The sequence below is a fragment of the Pleurodeles waltl genome, chromosome 4_2 (assembly GCF_031143425.1).
Source record: "Pleurodeles waltl isolate 20211129_DDA chromosome 4_2, aPleWal1.hap1.20221129, whole genome shotgun sequence".
Classification (NCBI taxonomy): Eukaryota; Metazoa; Chordata; class Amphibia; order Caudata; family Salamandridae; genus Pleurodeles; species Pleurodeles waltl.
In genome coordinates, this window is record NC_090443.1 from 678,733,067 (window position 1) to 678,753,662 (window position 20,596).

At 42.8% G+C, this 20,596-nt stretch overlaps 1 protein-coding gene across 2 annotated transcripts in view; it reads left to right on the forward strand.

Annotated features, from left to right (window-relative positions):
* The window catches only part of LOC138293180 (putative ferric-chelate reductase 1), a 240,455-nt gene that overhangs the window by 87,449 nt on the left and 132,410 nt on the right, over positions 1-20,596 (forward strand). For both annotated transcript variants that reach the window (XM_069232257.1, XM_069232258.1), the window contains exons 7-8: positions 12,195-12,296; positions 16,130-16,271. In XM_069232257.1, the coding sequence (XP_069088358.1) occupies positions 12,195-12,296; positions 16,130-16,271 (244 nt within the window). The remainder of the gene's footprint in view (positions 1-12,194; positions 12,297-16,129; positions 16,272-20,596) is intronic.

Sequence of the window (20,596 nt, forward strand, 5' to 3'; positions counted from 1 at the left end):
CGGAAGCAACGCCAACAGGCTGGCGGTGCTTCCTTGCCCATTCTGACCGCGGCGGTAAAGCCACGGTCAGAAAACCGGGGCCGGCGGTTTCCTGCCGGTTTACCCCCAGTTGGGTGAATCCTGGGGATTCTGACCCCCTTACCGCCAGCCTGTTTCTGGTGGTTTTCACCGCCAGGAAGAGGCTGGTGGGAACGGATGTCCTGGGGCCCCTGGGGGCCCCTGCACTGCCCATGCCACTGGCATGGGCAGTGCAGGGGCCCCCTAACAGCATAGCAGACAGTGAAAAGCGCGACGGGTGCAACTGCACCCGTCGCACGCCTGCAACACCGCCGGCTCCATTCGGAGCCGGCTTCAGTGTTGCAGGCCTCCTTCCCGCTGGGCCGGCGGGCGCTACATTGGGTAGCGCCCGCCGGCCCAGCGGGAAAGTTGGAATGGCACCAGCGGTCTTTTGACCGCGGAGCAGCCAAATGGCGGTTCCCGCCAGGCGGGCGGCAACCGCCACCCACCGGGGTCAGAATGACCCCCAGAGTCCGGTGGGCAGAAAACACACTTTTGGAAATTGCCCCAAAACATGAGAACCTGGAAGCCACGATAATCGACCTGACCGACCGAGTCCTACTCCTGGAGAGGCGGGTAGAGGGCCAGTATTTGCTCCTCTTCCCGGCCAAGTTGAGGGTGATTGCCAATGGCGAAACTATGTTTTTCCTGAAACCTGATGAGGCATGGGAATGGCTGGAGTCACGAGGTATGGGAGAAGGGCACCGAGGAGGCGGCTGCCAGGCCAGGTGGAACCCCCTTGGGGGATAAAGGAGACCACGGAACAGACGCCACACACGGGTGAACTGACCCAGGCTCAAAAGGATCTCGCTAAGAGAGTGGCCTTGGAGGCTGCGGCCTCCATTAGTAAGGAAATGTCCTCACAGGAAGGTAGTGGAGGAGAATCGGACCAGGCCTCTGTATCCTCGGTGGGGGGTTCGGGTTGTTTTGTGTCTGCTCCGAGGGTGACCCCTCAAACGGCAGACGAACTGGGCTGAATGAATCCATAAATTGGACCTGAGGTGAGGATCACAGTACGAACAGCAGGCCCTGGCGGGCATGGAGCTACCACCCCCCCCACAGGTGTCTCCGGATGGCAAGACCTATACTTAACTTGTTGACTAAGTCGCACTGTTGCGCTCTTTCATGGGCCACCTCAGTTGGAGAGGCACCCTGGGGAATGGGAGTTGGGAGTTACAGTTTTATGTTTTTAATGGTGATGTCGTGGTAAGGGGCCACATATATATAGGACACACAGGCTAGTCGTGGGGCCCAGCGGAGTGGCGGGCACATGGCGTACTACAGTCATGTTATCATGACAGAATACAACATAATAACATGGAATATAAGGGGGATGGGGTCGCCCACCAAAAGACATAGAGTGCTCGCCTACTTAAAAAGACGAGGTATAAACGTGGCCCTACTACAAGAAATTCACCTTGTGGCGACCGAGATTGAAAAATTAAGACGAAGATGGAGAGGGCAGATATTCGCCACCAAATATTCGGTATTTGCTAGGGGGGCCCTGGTGTGGGTTAGAGCGGGAGTCCCCTTTGAGGCCACCTCGACAGACATTGACCAGGAGGGTAGGTTTGTAACAGTAAGAGGGAAATTGCATAGAGTCCCGATCGCATTCACCAGTGTCTATGCCCTAATCAAGACCAGATCCTCTTCATGCAGTGCCTTTCGAGCCATATTATACGCCGCCAAGGGGAGGAGCTAGTGATTGTCGGAGATTTTAATAGTATAATGGACGTTGATCTAGACCGGTCCACTCCACCACTGGCGGGAGCCGTAACGCATAAAATAGCTAAGAATCTGAGAGAGTGGGTGAGGGCTTGGGAGCTGATAGATGTATGGCGTAGTCAGCACCCTAGGGAAAGGGACTGCTCCTACTACTCCTGCCTCCACCAGGTCCACACCAGGATAGATAGGATAGTGTGCTCGACCGCAATGGCGCAGGAGGTGACTCACTCGGAATATCTAGAGCGTACCCTCTCTGATCATAGCCCCCTCATGCTTACATGGAAAGCGATCAATGATAGACCCCCATCCCAATATAGAGATTGTCCGCGACAGCGCTGGAAGACCAGGCATATAGAGAGATGCTACGCTCTCACTTGGCAAACCATATTGCTATTAATAAGGGCTCTGCATCCGCGAGACATGTGGAATGGGAGGCACTTAAGGTGGCGACTAGGGGTTGCTGCTTGGGGCAAACAGTTGGAATCAGACACACATTGGAGCGGGAACTGAATAAATTAGAGAGGATTATACATGAGGGTGAAAAAGGGGGAAGCAGAGAGGCGACTGAGCAAGATAAATACAAGGAAGCAAAGAAGAACTATTCACAGGTCAAAGAGCAGTTGAGATGCCATAGTACACAGGGACATTGGGCATCGGAGGAGGGCAGATCGGGCAGGATGTTAGCCTGGATGGTGAGACCAAGAGGAGGGGAGACACCCATTGTAGGAGTCAGAGACATGAAGGGGGAACACAGAAGTACACTGGGAACCATAAATGATGCGTTTAGAGAGTATTACACCTTCCTCTATAGGAGCCCAGAGGCGCACGAGACAGAAACATTGGACATCTACCTGCACCCATTACCTCTGAACAGACTAGAACAGAGAGAGGGGGACGAGCTGGGCGGACCAGTGACTTTAAGGGAAGTGCAGGAGGCCATCACACAGTTAGCAACAGGGAAGACCCCGGGCATAGACGGACTCCTGATGGACTTCTATAAGAAGTATTCGACCCTGCTGGCACCCCAGCTGGTGGAAATGTACACAGAGGCGTTCCAGCGAGGCCGACTGCCGGGCTCAATGAGGGAGGCCCTGGTGATCCCTCTCCCCAAGACGGATTCGGGCAACGCATCTGGGACCGACATTCGCCCACTATCGATGCTGAATAATGACTTCAAAATCCTCAGCAAACTTATGGCCAATCGACTGCTCCTACATATATCGAACTTGATCCATGAGGATCAGAACGGGTTTGTACCTGCCCGCAACACCTCACTAAACCTTGGACGCCTTTTTGCCATCTTGCACATGCCACGCGAAGAGAGGTCCCCTACAGGAACGCTCCTGGCCATTGACTTTGAGAAGGCCTTTGATTCGGTCGGATGGGACTACCTGAGGACAGTCATGCGTCGGATGGGACTGGGGGAGGGATGGGTGAGATGGGTAGACCTATTATATGAAGCCCCACTGGCTAGAGTAAGGACGGGCAGGACGATATCGGAAACTTATCCTATATATAGGGGCACCAGGCAGGGGTGCCCACTGTCCCCATTGTTATTCGCATTGGCGATTGAACCCCTGGCAGCACGGCTAAGGATGGAGGGCAAGGGAAGAGGAATTGAGTGGGGACAGAAAGAGCACATTATCTCCCTCTCTGCTGACGACATCTCGATCTACTTAAGAGATGGTAATTCGGGACTACCGTGGGCACTCGACAACCTGGACCGCTTTGGCACCTTGTCCGGCCTGCGTCTTAATAGAGGTAAGACCTTTGTATTTCCCTTGGTGGCGGGAAGCCTGCCCCCACAGTCCTGTCCGGAGCATATAGTATGGGCACCACACACCTTCAAATACTTGGGCATACAGGTGTTTCACGATCTCAGGGACCTACGGGAAGGTAATGTGGGAAGGGCACTCCGATCGCTCCGTGCCTCTGTGGGATTCTGGCGATCTCTTAAATTGTCCATAATGGCCAGAGTGGCATTGTCCAAGATGATTATGTTACTGCGCCTCCTTTATTACTTCACCAACCTGCCGGTATTACTCCCTCTGTCGTGGTTTAGGGAACTGAACAGTATCCTCAGGGACCTCATTTGGGATGGCGGACAAGGAATATGGGGGACCTTTTCAGTGATGGGGTATTAAGATCTTTCACAGAAATGGCTGGTCAGAAAGGAATGCCAATCGGGCAATTTCTACTACATCATCACTTGTTACACCACATAAAGGCACACTGGGACACAGTTAATGCAAAACCTTCCACACACCGGGTCCCGATCTCCTGTTAACCTCTGGAACTGACCAACACCAGGTATCCGGGTTATATTAGGCCCAGAGTGATGACACACTTAATCCACTGCAGACACTGAGGGAGAGATGGGAAAAGAGATTAGGTAAAGATTTGTCGGAGGCAGAGTGGAGGAAGGTTGTGGCATACCTGCGGGTGGTTTCACGGAATACTAGACTTCGATACATACAGTACAATTACGCCCATAGAACATACCTCTACCCGCACAGGCTGAACCTAATATACGATGGTGAACCCAGGGGATGCACTAGATGCGGAGAAGTAGACGCGGACCTGGACCATATGATGTGGCACTGCCCTGGACTCCTGGGGAGCTGGAGGGCAGTTCTGACCGACTTGGAGGGCCTTTTGGGTGCCACTCTGGGACTGACCCCCTCTGTGTGTCTGCTGGGCTTGTACTCAGGACCATCACTTGGGATGGTAGGCAATCGATTCCTCGATTTGGCCTTAGTGTTGTTCAGAAGACAGATCACGCTAGGGTGGAAGTCGCCGAGGCCCCCACTTATGGAGGACTGGAGACGGGACCTGACAAAATGGGCGAAGGCTGAAGTGCAAGTGCTTAGAAGTGTAGAGGCTCGGGGGGTGCGTCTGACACCCCTGGCTCCTACATGGGAGGAAGCCCTGATCAAATGGGAGAGTAGGGAATGGGAGGTAGGGACATCGACAAGAGGGTCAGGACCCAACTCAGAACAAGACGAGAGAGAGAGGAACCGGAGCAGGTGGAACATACTGAACCGTGGTACTAGGGGGTACATCATGGATTGTACCTCCCTTCTGAGCAGCCCAGGACAAGGATAGAAAAGGAGCAGGCAGACCTGGAGAATAACAGAGGATATGGACAGCTTGAAGGAATATGGGCGGAGGTGTTGCTCCATCCCTGCCCGGGGCCACTCCCACACAGCAGGGGAGACACAGAAGAGACGTCTGGGGGTGGCGGTCTCCCTCGGCATGGGGTCCTTGGCATATACTCTCTGCAAATTAGTGGTCAATACCTGCCCCTTCCGCAATACACCACATGTTGACAGTTGTTATAGTTAAGAAGTGTTAGGTTGGTGTGAAAATGAGAGAAGATATTAAAATGCATGACACAGGAATATACGTAACTACTGCATACATAGCACACAGAGATAAGGCCATGCAAAACATAAGTACCAGATTTCCATGGGAACCCATTAATAACACATTTGAGACTAACATTGGGATGGACTGCGATTAGTCAGAACTGCGTGAATTAATACAAGTTTATGCAATAAACGGAACTGATTATATACACCAAAATGTTGAAAATGCTAATAAAAACAAATAAAAAATAAATAAAAACTATAGGTTCCATGTGGAATATTCTTAATATATGAATATGAAAGTGGAGCACGTGGTGTTTTACAAAACATTTATGGGAGAATATTGAGACCATATCACAACTCTGTAAAGGAATTGAGCACATCAAGTAGTTAATATTGTAAGTTTTTACTTGTGTACTCTCCAAAATACATGATTTGGGTTTTAGTTATGAACATATTGAACCCTATAATCAATTACAACAAGCAACTTTAAATAATTTAGTACAGTGTGGGAATGTTAGTGTAATGTGTTTACCTGGGCTATGCTTATATTTTGTACAGTTTTGGCAATGCATTCTCACTGAGAGCATGCCCTACATTGCTGAGCGTGAGCTGGTAATATGTGTCTGTAGATTAAATGGGAGTATCATTTAGCCAGTCTCTCTGTCTTCTAGTCTGATTTGTTTTTAATTTGAAACTGACACTTCGAGGCCCGTATTTATACTTTTTTTGCGCCGCATTTGCGACGTTTTTTGACGCAAAAACGGCGCAAACTTGCAAAATACCATTGTATTTTGTAGGTTTGCGCCGTTTTGCGCCAAAAAGCGGCGCAAATGCGGCGCTAAAGAAAGTATAAATACGGGCCTAAGTCTTTTTGGCAAGAACATTCTTTGTTATGGACCTTGTGTAGCATGCATGCAGGTTTACAGACCTCAATTGAACAACTTTTTAGATGTCTGGGAATTGTTTTGTTTTGTTACATGAGAAAACACTGTGGCTAATTCTAGACCTGTGGATTATTAGCAGAAGAGGAAGACATGAAGTAACCTAAATAGTTCAGTCATTGCAGTAATCTGCACCTTTAATGCTCACACCAATGTAGTTGCTGTAGTATTCATTATGGAACTTTCAATGCACATTTTTAAACTTAAAATACATTTTCTACAGTACTCATGGGACTCCGGCTGTAGGAAATGTTTCACTATTATTATATTTATACTAATTCAAAAGTCTGGAGAGGAACCAAACAGGCAAAGCTTCTCAAATTATGTGGGCAGTCGTGTCTTATTTCTCTTTATTGTTTTTTGGGTTACATTTGCTTGCTTATCAATCATCGATTCACCTAAGGACGATCAATAGTGTCTGATGTTCCACCAGTAGACAGTAAGGCTCTGCTGGGAAGGAATATGCCCAGTGTGCGCGCCTACCCTCAGAAAGAGAATCGCTGCTGCCAGAACATGCTACACAGAAAATGACAGTTAATGGCAAATCAAACAGCAATACAGGGAATTGTATCTTTTACATTTGAGGGATAAATTTGTGGGTGTTAAAAACATTGTGTGTAACGAAACATTTTTAACAGATATTTAGCTAACTGATCTCAGACCGACTGGGTTGTAGTTTTTTTCACTGAAAGTGGCTAAGAAACAAGGCCAAAGAGCAAATGGATCACACCAAAACTGTTAAGGTGTAAGCATCCTGCCTGGCATTACTCAGTCATAAAATAGAAACTTAGGCCCAATCGTTTCTAAGGGGCATTCAAAGGTTTAAAATAACGTCCATAGGATACCATTGTTCATATAAGCTATTCAAAATACAGTGCTTTGCTGAGTAAGTGCTTTAAAATATTTTATGGAAGCAGGTTGTGAGCTGTGAAAATCTCCAGTTTTCTCTTGTCGGCCTATAGTTTTTTGACCTGCGCTGTGGGTGAGTCTTCTTCATGAGGTTTAACACACTAAAAGCTTCTGTTAATAAAATATGTTAGCTGTAACCTCCAGTGCTCAAATTGTAAACGATCTCTGCTGCACCGATGAGGTAAGAGGCTCTGCACAGGTTTAAACATGCATTTGCACAATGTTGCAGGAGCTAATAGGAAAACTTGTCTGTTTCTGCCTCGCATCTGTGCATAGGTGTCACTGTTGCTGATGGCACTCGGGCTAAATAGTATATGACCTGCTAAGACTTTAGAATTTACTTGGGGATCCAACACATGTTCTCTTTCTTTCTGTCTGTCTGACGTGTAAAATCTATGCGTTTTAAAATGTTTCCTCTTTGGGACATTTGGTTACACTGCTGGCCAGCTCGCATTTCAGCGCCCCGTCCCTTTTACCCCCTATAGGCAAATGCTGGAAGAATAGCCTTCTTTTAGGGCTTTAGTTGGACCCTGCCTCCACAGCAAGCGTCAATAGCTATCTGCCTCCGTATTGGGCATTTTTGGGTCGCCTCAGAGGAAGAAAGGAAAAGTGCACCAATGCATTTGTCTGTTTTCATCCGAATTAAAAGTGGAGGGCACCACAACAAGACTTCTTCACCTAAGAAGCACTAATGGTTGAGCTTAGTGGTCATGTAATTTTCAAGGGAGTGGGCTGTAGGTAAAGGAAGCACCAGCAGATTGGCAAGATTGTCTTTAGAGGATGTCCCCTTTTTTTCTTTCCATTTGTCAATCATCACTGTGTGTAGTGCTTAGTTTTTGTTATGCATTTATTAATATACGTTCCTTTTTTAAAACTTTTTAAAAGAAAAACAATTATGAACATTGACTTATTCAGAGTTATTTATTATATTGCTAGGTTCTGAATTTCTTGACCCAGCACTCCATGAGTAAGCTCTTGGCTCCTCTGCTTCCTTGCTTCCAAGTTCTAACAAGCATTTGCAATCCAATGGGTCTTGCATTTGCTCGAGTTAGAGCTATTAACATTTTAAATGCCTAACTGGACTTTTCTTGCCACACAAACTGAAAATAAAAAGTTAAATATTTGGCATAAGTCAGCCATTTCAAAGTGCCACCACCGCCATGAGTGTGAGCACCAAGGTGAGACACGAAAGGAAAAAGAAGTTCGCTTGCTGTCAAAGTTATCAACAAAGTGCAATTATCTATGTAACCTGGTCGATGGCTACGCTGTAACCAAACCGCCCCAAGGAGGGACAAACGTAAAGCATTTACCAACAAAAACAAAGGATTTTTGAAAGGCAAACCCATGAACGAGTGATCGTGATGGGTGTGCAGTGGGCGTGGTTAAAAGCCCAGATACATACCAAAAACCTCTTGCGTGCTGCTATGCTCAATCTAAAAAGGGCACAGTAGCTTTCCATAGCCCTGGGAATGGATTTTTTGCAGAACTGTTTAGTGTTTTAACTCAGTCAACAGTGTTCCTATGAACTTCTGTTTTTTGTGTTGATGCTCTTTCACTAGGAATTCAATTATGTGCAGAATAAAGGAAACAGTTTACCTGTTACTATATTTGCAACACAAACGATAGCAAAATGTCAGTGTAAGGAAACAGTACCAGAAATCTAATGAATAAAAATACCTTCATCCATTCTTTGCGATTTATGACCAAATTGCTTCATCCACCCACAAAACTAGTCAACTTAAACTTGTCTTTGTGTGAACAAAGGCCTGAACATTTTTTGCCTGTGAATGCATGTGTGTAGCAATACATGTTTTTCCTAATTCAGAAAATGCCACAGAGTTGTGCAAGTTTGAAGTAGCATGCATGCTAAATGCATTAATACAGAGTCAGAAAATATAGTTGTATACAATTTTACAATTGATTGTAACAGCCCATGTTCAGCCACAAACAGCTGAGACTGGCTGGGTTCAAGAGAACTACCTCTGTTAGGAGGTGGCATTGTAAAGTAAAGAAGACCGGGTAGGCTTTGAAAGTCACAGCTGTTTTTCAATAAAATCCAGATGTTGATAAATAAACAGCAAAAGCTAATTCAGAAAACAGCTGACATTAATAGTATCTGCATGATTCGTTTCTTTTCCATAATACTCTTAGAATCATTAATATTTTTCTACCTAATCACTTTTACATTTGGAGTGGGCAACTTCAATATGTTCCTGGATAATCAAGTTGACTGACATTTTCCTTCAGCCGTAAGAGACCTAAAGACAGGACTACCTTAAAAATCGAATATAGGATCATTGACCGATTAATAATGGCACAGTACTTTTTCTGTGCAGCTGACTTTCATTTTCATTAGTATATTTTTAAGCAGAAAATGTATTATACAGAAATTTCTCATCTGTGATGATGCCCATAATATATACTTCGGAGCATGCACCAGCCGGCTTAAAGTTGTCAGTTCACTGGAGATTCAACACTTTTGTCCTAAATGACAAATAATTTCTATGGACTTTTTTGAAAGGGATGTACATTTTCTAGGGATGAAGTTAAAATAGGTGTAAAGGATATAAACATTTTGAAGTCTCTTAAAGCAAACAGTAATGGGCTAACAGTTGTTGAATCAAAGATCTAAGGTCACTTCAAGAAAAACAGTGGAGGTCCAGTTTAAAGGAATAGAAGACCGAGATGCAATAGTTTTAAACAATCCAGCGAGCTGTGGAGAAAATTAGAAAGGAAGAAATACAGCATTAGCTCAGTGCAAAACAACTAAACAGGCTTAATGGGATAGAGCCAAGTAGTGTGGAAAGCTGCATTCACACTTGGATCAACAATTGTATTCTAGAATATATAGGGAAAGTCTGACTAATAAGTGCAATGACCTAATAACAACTAATAATGATTTCAATTGTGTTTTTGCCAACTTGTATGATGCTTTGTTCATGAATCAAGAAACATTAAATTGTAGTCAAACGTTCATCATAATTAGCAAAAGATCTCACCTGAACAACATTTGGTCGGATTAATTAAAGAGCAGTGTTGGACATCCTGTAGATGTCTAAGGCACTATATGAGAAAATGTACTCACCCCCCCAAAAGAGATTCTTAACTATTACATTTTACTCAGTCAGTCATATGTTCTGGCGATACCTATAGAAGTCAGGAGTATAATTGGATGCCCCACCTTTGATGAATTTAGAAAATGTAGCCATATTTGTAGTGTCTGCAGAACAACAAGGCTTCATTATACTGAGACACAAAGTTGAGACTTTACTCCACTTAGCCCCACCAGCTGCTGAATATTATACAGATTTGCTCATCAACAGACAACTCAGAGACCCTTTTCTGTTTAGATGTTGAAAGTCACTAAACTAACGTCGTAAAGTATAGATTCATTCCTGTGGCATCCTTTCAGTTCTCTAATGTCCATAGAATGAAACCATTGAAGAATACCCCACTCACCCATATGTTTCATATTGCTTTGGATATTGTATTAATTTTTATCAGAGAAAGAAAGTAAATAAACATTTTACGTAGTGGCAAGTAAAACAATACTAGACAAAATTATTTTTCAAATACCATGATGACAGCCAGATCCTTTACATCATGAGCAATACCACAGCTCTAGAGTGGTCTTTGTCTGAAGTATTTTATCTAGAAACTAATTTTGATGGGAATCCTTACCTCACCACCAACATTCTTAATATGTATTCCATCATAAACATGTGCAATTAATCATTATCTGATGGGAAATTTTGGCTTCTTCCGTGGGATAACAATCTTTGCTCCAATGACACTATATCACCTAGATTCACTTATGCACTAAGGTTTGGAAAAATAATGGGACTGTATTAGAAGGGTGCATTGAGAACCATACAATAGCCCTGAATAGACTTGTGACCCTTTGAACTACACCATGGTGTATTTGTGCATTAGTGTGTACCATGAAGCCTTTATAATGGATGAGGTGCCTTCCCCACTTCTGTTGTCCAAATTCTCTCTTGTTAAAAAATACTAAATGGGTGGCATCCTTTTCAGAGGGATAACAAGTGGGGTGTACTATATTAGGATTTGTATACATTTTGAAAGATATGTAATAACACAATATTGCTTTGTTTGAGTTAGGAAGCAAATTCAGAATGTCCAATGTTTAACTTGTAATATAACTTTTGGAAATTAATGAAATCTCTAAAACAGTCACAAACTTCCAAATTCAGACTAGCTGAAATTATAGTAAAGCTAATGGCTCCTGAAACAAATGCTATGCCTCCTTTGCCAATTATCATGAAAGCATATTTACAAAGGATCTATTGACCAGTGACATCCCATCTATGTAATGAAATCATTTTGGCCCATGTTTATAAACTCAAAAACAATATACCGGGCTGAGAGGGTCTTCATATTTGTTAGTGACATATCAAGTTATGAAAAAAGCATGATGTAGTTCTCCTAAAATAAGCCTGGACATGATTTGTAATTTCATTGTAACTAAAGTTTACTAAACATCTGTTGGTGTCCATAACAATGTTGAAATCATAAATGATGGGAAATCTGTTGCTCTCCTAACTCAGTATGGCTCTACCACTATATTTATTGTAATTGTTCAGGTGCTAATTTATTGTGGTAATAGTAGGATGATATTGGTCACAGGTCTTGCAATTTCAGGAAACCCATACTTTGTTCATTCTTAATGGTCCTAAAAATAATATTCTACTAAAGAAAGAATAATCCAAATTATTTAAATTTTAGCATTAATTAGCCTATCCACTGTTTCACTGTTGGTCTTGGATGTAGAACTACAATCATGCAAACCTATTCGACTTCAAGATGAAGCTTAATATTGGTAATCTCTGCCGCACTCATACTTGGTGCTAGCTCTCAAAGCATGTAGAAAGGAACACTCAGTTTGAAACTGTGAACCTCTTTGCAGTGTTCTCAATGTTTAGGGATCAGTGCCTTTAATTTATGGCACTTCTTTTTTTCAAGAACAAATACCAGTGTATGACAATATGTCTAATAGTTTATTAGCAGAATACTGATCACTGATTTCGGGTATTGGATACTAGGCACAGATATTTATGTGAAGTTAGAATGTGTTGCCTTGAGAAACAAACATTATTGGCTCTCTTGATTAATATGATTAATATAATCAATCTATGCTGCTTTGCTCATCTCTGCCTATACTCTTTTTCAGGGAAATGACGACATTTATATGTGTGTCTTGAACACAACTCAGCAAATTGGAATTCAGCATGCAATCTCCACCGGACGAAATTCTCCCACTATTAGGCCTCTGGTATGTGTATTTCTTTGTTCTGTTTTAGATAACATTATTTCTATAACATCATGCTTGAAATCTGGACTCCTACCTTTACCACACCGTAATCTATATAAAAAGTAAGCATTTAATAAATGCATTGCTAAGGTGTTTATACATTTTGAGAAAGCTAATGCAGCGTGACCTGAACATACAAGTACATCGGAAATCGTCAGGTGTCTGCCATATAAATCATCTGTATGTGGTTTCATACACATTTTAGGAATTGTGTTGAGTTCTGAGGGGATTTTACTTTGCTTTGTGAAACATGCTGATCCTGTGTTGTGATTTGCAGCCCCGTGATTAAGAGAAAATGATTTTGTCTCATGGTTTTCTCACAGAAGGTATGGAAGGTGCATCAGAAGGTAGAATAAGAAAACATTTTCAAAATATCTTCCTCAGCTGTGTGAGGAAAAAGGTCCGACATGCTGAGTAAAACATACTTCTAACTGTCTGTCCTTTAATTCTCCAGTGTTCTACTGTAACCATTATGTCCCGGCACTGGAGCATAGGGGGAGCACTAGCACTCCCCCGTGGGCCTCCCCCCACACCTCTAGCACAGGGATGGAAGGGGAACCGCTTCCCATTCCACTCCTGTCCCCTATCCCCCAGTCACACCTGATGATCAGCGCGCGATCGCACGCTGGCCTCATCAGAGGCTGCCCCCATCGCGCTGGAAGCTTGCACAGAGACATGAAAGGAAAGGCCTTTCCTTTCATGTCTTTCTGAGCATTTCTGCAGCCCAATCATGAAGCGATCGGGCTGCAGAAATGACCACTAGACACCAGAGATTTTTGTTTTCTGTAAATAAACAATGAAGGGGAGCGACCTATTTGGTAAGGGTCGCTCCCCTAGGGGGCAATTATTTTGAATTAGGCCTTTTCTGTTTCCCCCCCCCATGGGCAGATCAGCCTTTTTTAATTAGGCCAATCTGCCCCCGGGGGGGAGAAGCAACTAGACACCAGGGATCTTTTTTAAAAAAAATTGGGGATGTGGGGAGTGACCCTTTAGGCACTCCCCTAGGGGGCAAATTGTTTTTAGGACATTTCTGCCCTTTGGGGGCAGATACTCCTATTTCTATTAGGCCAATCTGCCCCCAAGGGGGGCCGAAACCACTAGACACCAGTCTATTTTTTTTTTAATGACAATTTCACTAAAGGGGAGTGACCCCTTAGGCAAGGGTCGCTCCCCAGGGGGGGGAGCGCAAATTTATTTTAGGCCATTCCTGCCCCCCCTCCCCCTTGGGGGCAGATCGGCCTATTTTAATTGGGACGATTTGCCATCAAGGGGGGCCGAAACCACTAGGCACCAGGGATTTTAATCTTTTGTATTTTTTTTTACTAATGGGGAGCGACATAGACAAGCAAGGGAAGAAGGCCATATGGGAAGATCACAGGGGAATGATCTAGAAAAACAAAAGGCTCAAATCACTACAAAAACAATAACCCATATAGATTAAAACAAATGTACTCTGAACCAAAAATGTTCAAGAAGACCCGTCTAACCCAACACCAAAGCTTAAAATGCCCAACATGCACTTGTGTAGCAAAGTTTAATCAGATGTACACATTCACTGACCATCAACACCAAATTTGAACAATAATAAAGCAAAAAGGAAGTGTGCTATAGTGAAGAAATGAAAAGCATGTAGAGGTGACATACATAGTAGGCGGAAGAGGCGAAAAGATGACTGCAGCAGGCCAAGTATTCTTTTAAATGAAATGCCCAAGCTGGGACTAATATTAAAATTCACATGAGGTCTATAGAGACTAATATAAGGCCACAAATTATGAGAACAACCATAGAAACAGGAGAGCAAAACCATCCCTTATTCAGAGTGAACCGCTAAGATAAAAGATAAATGGGTTAGCGAACACCCAGGGAGACTAAACGGACCACTAGAAGTAATATGGCACAAAATATACATTCCAAAATGGAATAAAAATAGGCCCAGAGCATGTAAATGATTGGTGCTTAAATGACTGGTGTGACCTGTCCTATGACTGAAAAGAGTATTTTACATAGGCACAGAAGGGAACAGCTATCTCAAACAACACGGTCCTCAGCAGAAAGCTGGAAAATAGGAAATACCTAATAACTGAGATGACCAATAACAGAGCTATCAGATCACTGTCAATGGGACTAGAGAACGAACAGTGTAGATTTGCCACTCAAGGCATATGGATACTCATAACAAAATATACTGATCCACCATCACACAAGAAGAAATGAGATAAAGAACATGGGCCAAAAGCAGCATGTAGGTTGAAAAGTGACTAAAGAAGCTATAATTGCTTTATGAAATTTGCTGAAAATAAGGTAGAGAAAATCAGCTGAGCTATTTAACGAATAAACATAACGTCTCCCTTATGAAAAATATTCCACAAATATGGCAAAACCACATTGTCATAATAAAAAGGGCCTGACAGAAAAAAGTGCAGCTGTAAACCTAAACTGAGCCCAATCACTAGTACGTAAAAGCCTTACTCACTGAGATAAGCCCAAACTGGAGAGCACTGAATAACTGATAGTCTATATGCACAGGAAAAATATGGCCAAAAATACAATTAAACACTGACCCATGAATTGATGCAAAAGTGAAATTTGAAAAAAATCTCCGCACCAAGAAGCGTGTGCATAACGGGTGGCAAGGACCAGCTGACTCAACAATAAATGTGAAATGCAGTAGTCGGGGCATTTCAGAGCCCATAATGTACATAGCCAAAACCAAAAATAGCCTCTAGAAGTGAGCAGTTAAAACGTGTCTACAACCATGATTCGAAGTACACAATTCTCCCTTACCTGGTCAGCTGAGAACGCTCACCATACTCTTGGTATGTCTTGTCACATCTAGGAACCGATGGATCACCTCTGCTGTGTGATGCATCTTCAACCGGAGCCACACAATGCTCCCCAACCTCAGATCAAGGTGCTTTAGTTCAGCAGGCCTGACTGGGTCCCTGTAGCCAGCCTGCTTTTTTACAATGTATTCTTTAATAAATAATAACACCAGGTCTACTTATTGGATTTGTACAGTTGTGGTCTTGCTTTATTTATTCAATTTTACCCTGTATTTCTAATCTGGTGTGGAATTGTTTTGTGTGTTGTTTTCACTGTTTTACTATTTGAAGTGATTCACAAATACTTAAAAACACTGCCTCTAAGTTAAAACTGATTGCTCTGTGTCAAGCTACCAGAGGGTGAGCAAAGATTAATTTAGGGTTTGCCTTTACCTTACCCTGACTAGGAGTATGGTTACTGTTTGACTAAGAGTTACACCCCAGTCAACCAACAACCCAATTTCTAACACTCAGATTCTCCTACAGATCTTTATCTTGACATTAATTAAGGTCAGAGCTTAATCTGATCCTTTGACTCAATGGGATTTGAGAGAGGAGATTGTTCTCTGTCATAGCTAGGGTGAAGGTAATTCAATCTAGCAGACTGTTTTGTAATGTCTGGAATTTACCGGTTTTGCATAGAGAGGGAAAATTATAAATTAGGTACATTTTGGCTTTACATACCACAGGGTTCCATAGCGGAGTGCTATTTTGGTATTGCTAAGTGCATAATACACTTCTATTGGTGGTAATGTACAACTTTCAATTAACTAAGGTGTTTGCACATGCCGGCGTCACTGCTAAATCAATTTATTCTCCTTTACTTAATACCACTCCCCTGTCATTTTCTTGAAACAAATGGTAAATATATTGGAAAGAAAATTGAAATGCTAATTTCTCAAAGACAGCTCTATCAGTGAAACAATCATACATTAATGATATGTCATTATATGTCATGGTGTCTTGTTTTAGGGAGTGGTAGAGAGTCCAGTTACATCTTTCAACAATGGAAACATTAAATGCACTTTTGTTCTGAGAAGTAATATTTCACTTCCGAGTGGCGAGGCCAGCAATCTTTACTATATATTTCTTGCCACTGGACCTGTTTCAGCAGGTAAGCATCATCTTTTTTCATGACTTTGAAAGTAAATATAATGTCGTATGTTCACTGTTTCTGTTAGATTACAGTTTAGTACAGTAGTTACTGTTATACTATTGCCCACTCAATGGTTGCCAATGATCAGAGTGCAGCGGCGAGAAAGGTATGTTGTTTTATTAATTTAATCTTTTTTTTGTTCCCCCGACATGCGCCGTGCCACCTTGCCCCTTTTTCCTCCCACTAACCACAACTGAGCCACTGTTTCTTCTTGAAATGAAGTTGCTTGTGAGAAACTTTACAGCATGAGGTGCTAGAAAGGATGGCCTGATAAAATGTGAATTCAGGCAGCAGTGTATTTTCATGCTAGCACCCCTAGTTTGAGGTACGGGACTGGAGTGCTTTTGTCTACTGGAAGTGTCCATGGAGGAAGCCAAAATCTTCTGCTATCCCCCAACTTTTGCCAGTCCCATAGCAAACAAAGGGCCTGGTTTACAGTTTGACAGACAGGTACTCCAACACAAACGTGACGGCTACCCCATCTGCCTCATTACAACAGCAATAGTCACAAATGTGATGGATAACCCACCCTCCTTATTACAATTGCATTAGGATGTTATGTCATTTCAATAAAGCAGACAGGATATTGGCCACATTTGCAGGGTTGGCTCCTCCATGAGGGCGGAGGTGCTTTCTCCCCCTGCCACCCCCCACCAGCAGCAGCAGCTCAAAACCTTTCAAAAAGAGGGATAATAAAACCATGTTTATATCCTATTCTTTGAAAGGGGCGGGCAACAGGGGTGACGTGCACTGAGGGGGTGTGCACAGCACTCCCCCTCACTGCGCATGTATGTTTGGCCTGCCATCTCGGGCCGGCCAAACACACATGCGCACAGGGCTCTCTCCAGCCCAGCAACACAGTTGCTAAGCTGCAGAGAGCCTGCACAGGCTCCCAGTCTGCATGGGAGCGCCCAACCTGGACGCTCCCATCCAATCCTGACCCTCCTTTGAGCAGTGTCCGCAGGGCAGGCAGGGAGCCTATGACTGCAGCATCCGGACGAAGGCGAGTGGCTCGGCGCAGGAGCAGAGGTAAGGTGTTTTTTTTAATTTTTTATTTCACTTTATTAATTCCTCCTGTGATCCAGCCCCACACACCGCCCCGCTGCCGGAAATTCCCGCAAGCCGGGACTGCTCATTTGTGAGGGACTACCAGTCTGCCAAACTGTAATTCAGGGGCCTCTTTTCATGCTCTGCCTGCTTTCACATTGTGTGTGATAATGCAGAAGACATGTGGCATTGTGGATCTTTCTCAAACCTTAATGAGGTGGGAAGCACACCAGTGAACTGGAAGCTGTTAAAATGACGGTCATCCATGACAACGAACACTATTATCAACAACTTGAAAAATGTTGGCAGTGTTTTGAAATGTATGACCCGAATTTGGAGTTGAACCGAAAACGCTCAAGCATCTGTACAATCTTTTGAAATACACACCTTATAATTTCTACTAGAAAAGAATAGCTGGCAACAGCGCAGCGTGTTTCAAAACTGTACATATGCAGCAGTGTTTTTTTTGTTTTTTTTTACCTGAACTACATTTTCATTTAATTCAGTTATTGGTAGTTGCAACGCGGACCCATATCTTGTGTGACAACATATGGCAATCTTGAATGCAATGCTATGTATTCTGAGAATTGCAGTTTTGATGCACTCAATATATGTATTTGATTAAAAACCACCCATGCGCGTTACATTTGTCAAATTAAACGTATTGCTCTTTAATTGTAATATTTTCAAAATTCACAGCTGTTCGAAAAAATATTTTTTTCCTTTTCAGATTCTTGATATAGTTTTACATGATATACACGTAGAACTAACCGCGTATATTGTGAAATTGGTGTTATTAACCAAACATTTTGTTTGCTAGAGTCGCACAACAATCATATTGATAGTTCAGCTTGTGCTTAGGATACTACATCCACTCTTCTACAACTCCCCCCGCCCCCCTGAATTCTGTAGGGTGCCCACCTCTAGTTAAAAGAACAACAGGATTGTTGAAAACGTGATCTGTGCAAGTGCTCTGGATTCATCCGATTCCTCAGTGCCAGCATGTGTTTTCCTTTGAGACATTATAGGCATTAAACTATTAATACCAGACTCTAACTGGTTGAACCATATGACCCACAGCATTTATTAATGACAATATAAAAAAACTGGAAAAATGATATTAATTCTACAAAATGAGCATTCTGTCTCCTCATAGAATAACAGTAGCCCTTAAGCGGTGACGTAGGACAGATATCAGCGTAGTTTCTTTAAGACATTCATGTCCTCTGCATTTCACTTAGGAATACGAATAACGTTGAGTGTATTTGTGTCCCGTTTCAACATTTATTGCTGTTATTTATAGGTTACATTAATTTGTATTGCCACTGTCAGCACTGTAGAGCACGTTGTGTCAACTTTGTTACTAATATCGTTGAGGCTTTGTCCCTCTAAGTTTATAGAGGCTGTTGCCTGGTCATTTTACGAGCCACCCTATTAGTTTCTGTATTTCACATCCTGGTTCATGTATTTGAATGAAGATTTCCGTGGCCACGTGCACGCTGGAATTGTTAGAATCCAGTCTTGGCGTCTGCCTGACACCTCTGTCAGTGCGGCACAATCATGAGTCAGTTGATCTACACAATTGGGTATTGGTGGTGTTGGGCATGTAGCTGCTGCACTTCTTGTCATGGTTAGAGGCGAACACATTGGTTGCTGGTAAAGCACAGTATATTTCAGGTTACCCCATGTTTCAGTAGAATGAGTTCATTGCTTGACATACGTCACACCAGGGTTTTCACGTTTATAGACGTGGCACGCTGTAATGTGTGAACCTCGACACGTAAGGGAACTGCACGCCCTGACTCAGCGGTGATTAACTCATAAACCAGTCAGTGAGGCTAAGTAGCATTTAAAGCATGTGTTAGGCACAGTGTGGAATTCCTTCTGATGATGGGTGACAAGTTTTACTCTAGTCATAGATCGATCACAAGGGGGCTACACAATGTCTTTGGGGTTTAGTGAACTTTTTCGATGAAGTTTACACACATATTGTTATATTGTTTGATTTGTAGTTAGCCCTGGTGAAGGGTCATTGACCAGAAACGCATTGGGTATTCATAATTAAAAATCGCCCTAGAATAAAATGCATACCATTGGATTCATTATGTTTTTTCTAAACATACGAACTTCATTTGTCAAAACAAAAACGGAGTTTAATTGATATCAATTTACACAACTGAATAATTTTCAAGAACATGAATAATAAAGAAAGTTTACTTCAAACGTCTGGATACAAAATAATTGAACGAACTGAAGTGACAAAAACCCTCAGTTTTGAAGTAAAGTGTGTCTGGGCCTTGGTAAGAGGGCTTCTACTGCCAGCACGAGTTAACATTCATTATAGCCAGCACATGTTAGCAAATAAAGGTTCTTTTCATGTAGTTTATGTGGTTTAGTTGTTCAGATATACTCAGATATATTATCCTGATAGAACATCAGGAATTTATTCCTTACTAAAGTGAACACACGTTAAGGATATACATAGTAAAACAAATTAATGCCTCTAGAAATATCTGGTTGGGACATTTAGAGACACTTTATCAAGACTCCTCAACTGTCAACAAATGACAGGTGACCAAATGTTACCAATATTATACATAACTGATAGACAGGTGAAGTTCCCGTGTAGACACATTTGTATTATATTTTGGAATATATTAATACCAGATCAACAGTATCTTAAAGTTGTGGCAAATCTGTCCTGCTTATTTAGCAGTACTTATTTGCAAATTCAACATTGCTCAGTGAAGGGCTAACTTTCATCTCGGTTTGTAAAGCAGGATACCAATAGCAGAGCTAATTGTGATTATCTATATCACCAAGAGCAAGCAGAAAGTTAGAGTCGATACTGCTAGGATTAAAGCATTTGTAGGATATTAAAACTACTGGGTATTTCCAGTGATTTTTTGGGGGGTCCTGAGATTGCATGCCCATAGAGAATGTATTTACTATACATGGCAGCACAGTGATGTGCCACTTGCATACAAAATTGTACTCACATGTTAAAAAATATATTTTTCGCAATTCCTACTGTGCTCTAATGTTACAAAAAATGCTTGAACCGAACATTCTGCCTGTGAACGATTTCCTGTAGGTGCTACACTTGCATGTTTTGCGCCCTGGACTCATAAATGGCAGTTCACTGATATGTTGAGCAAGACCTACCCAGTTACTCAGGAATACTGTTTTGACTTCCCATTGCATTTGAAATGCACAAGACTAGATGTGTCCTCATT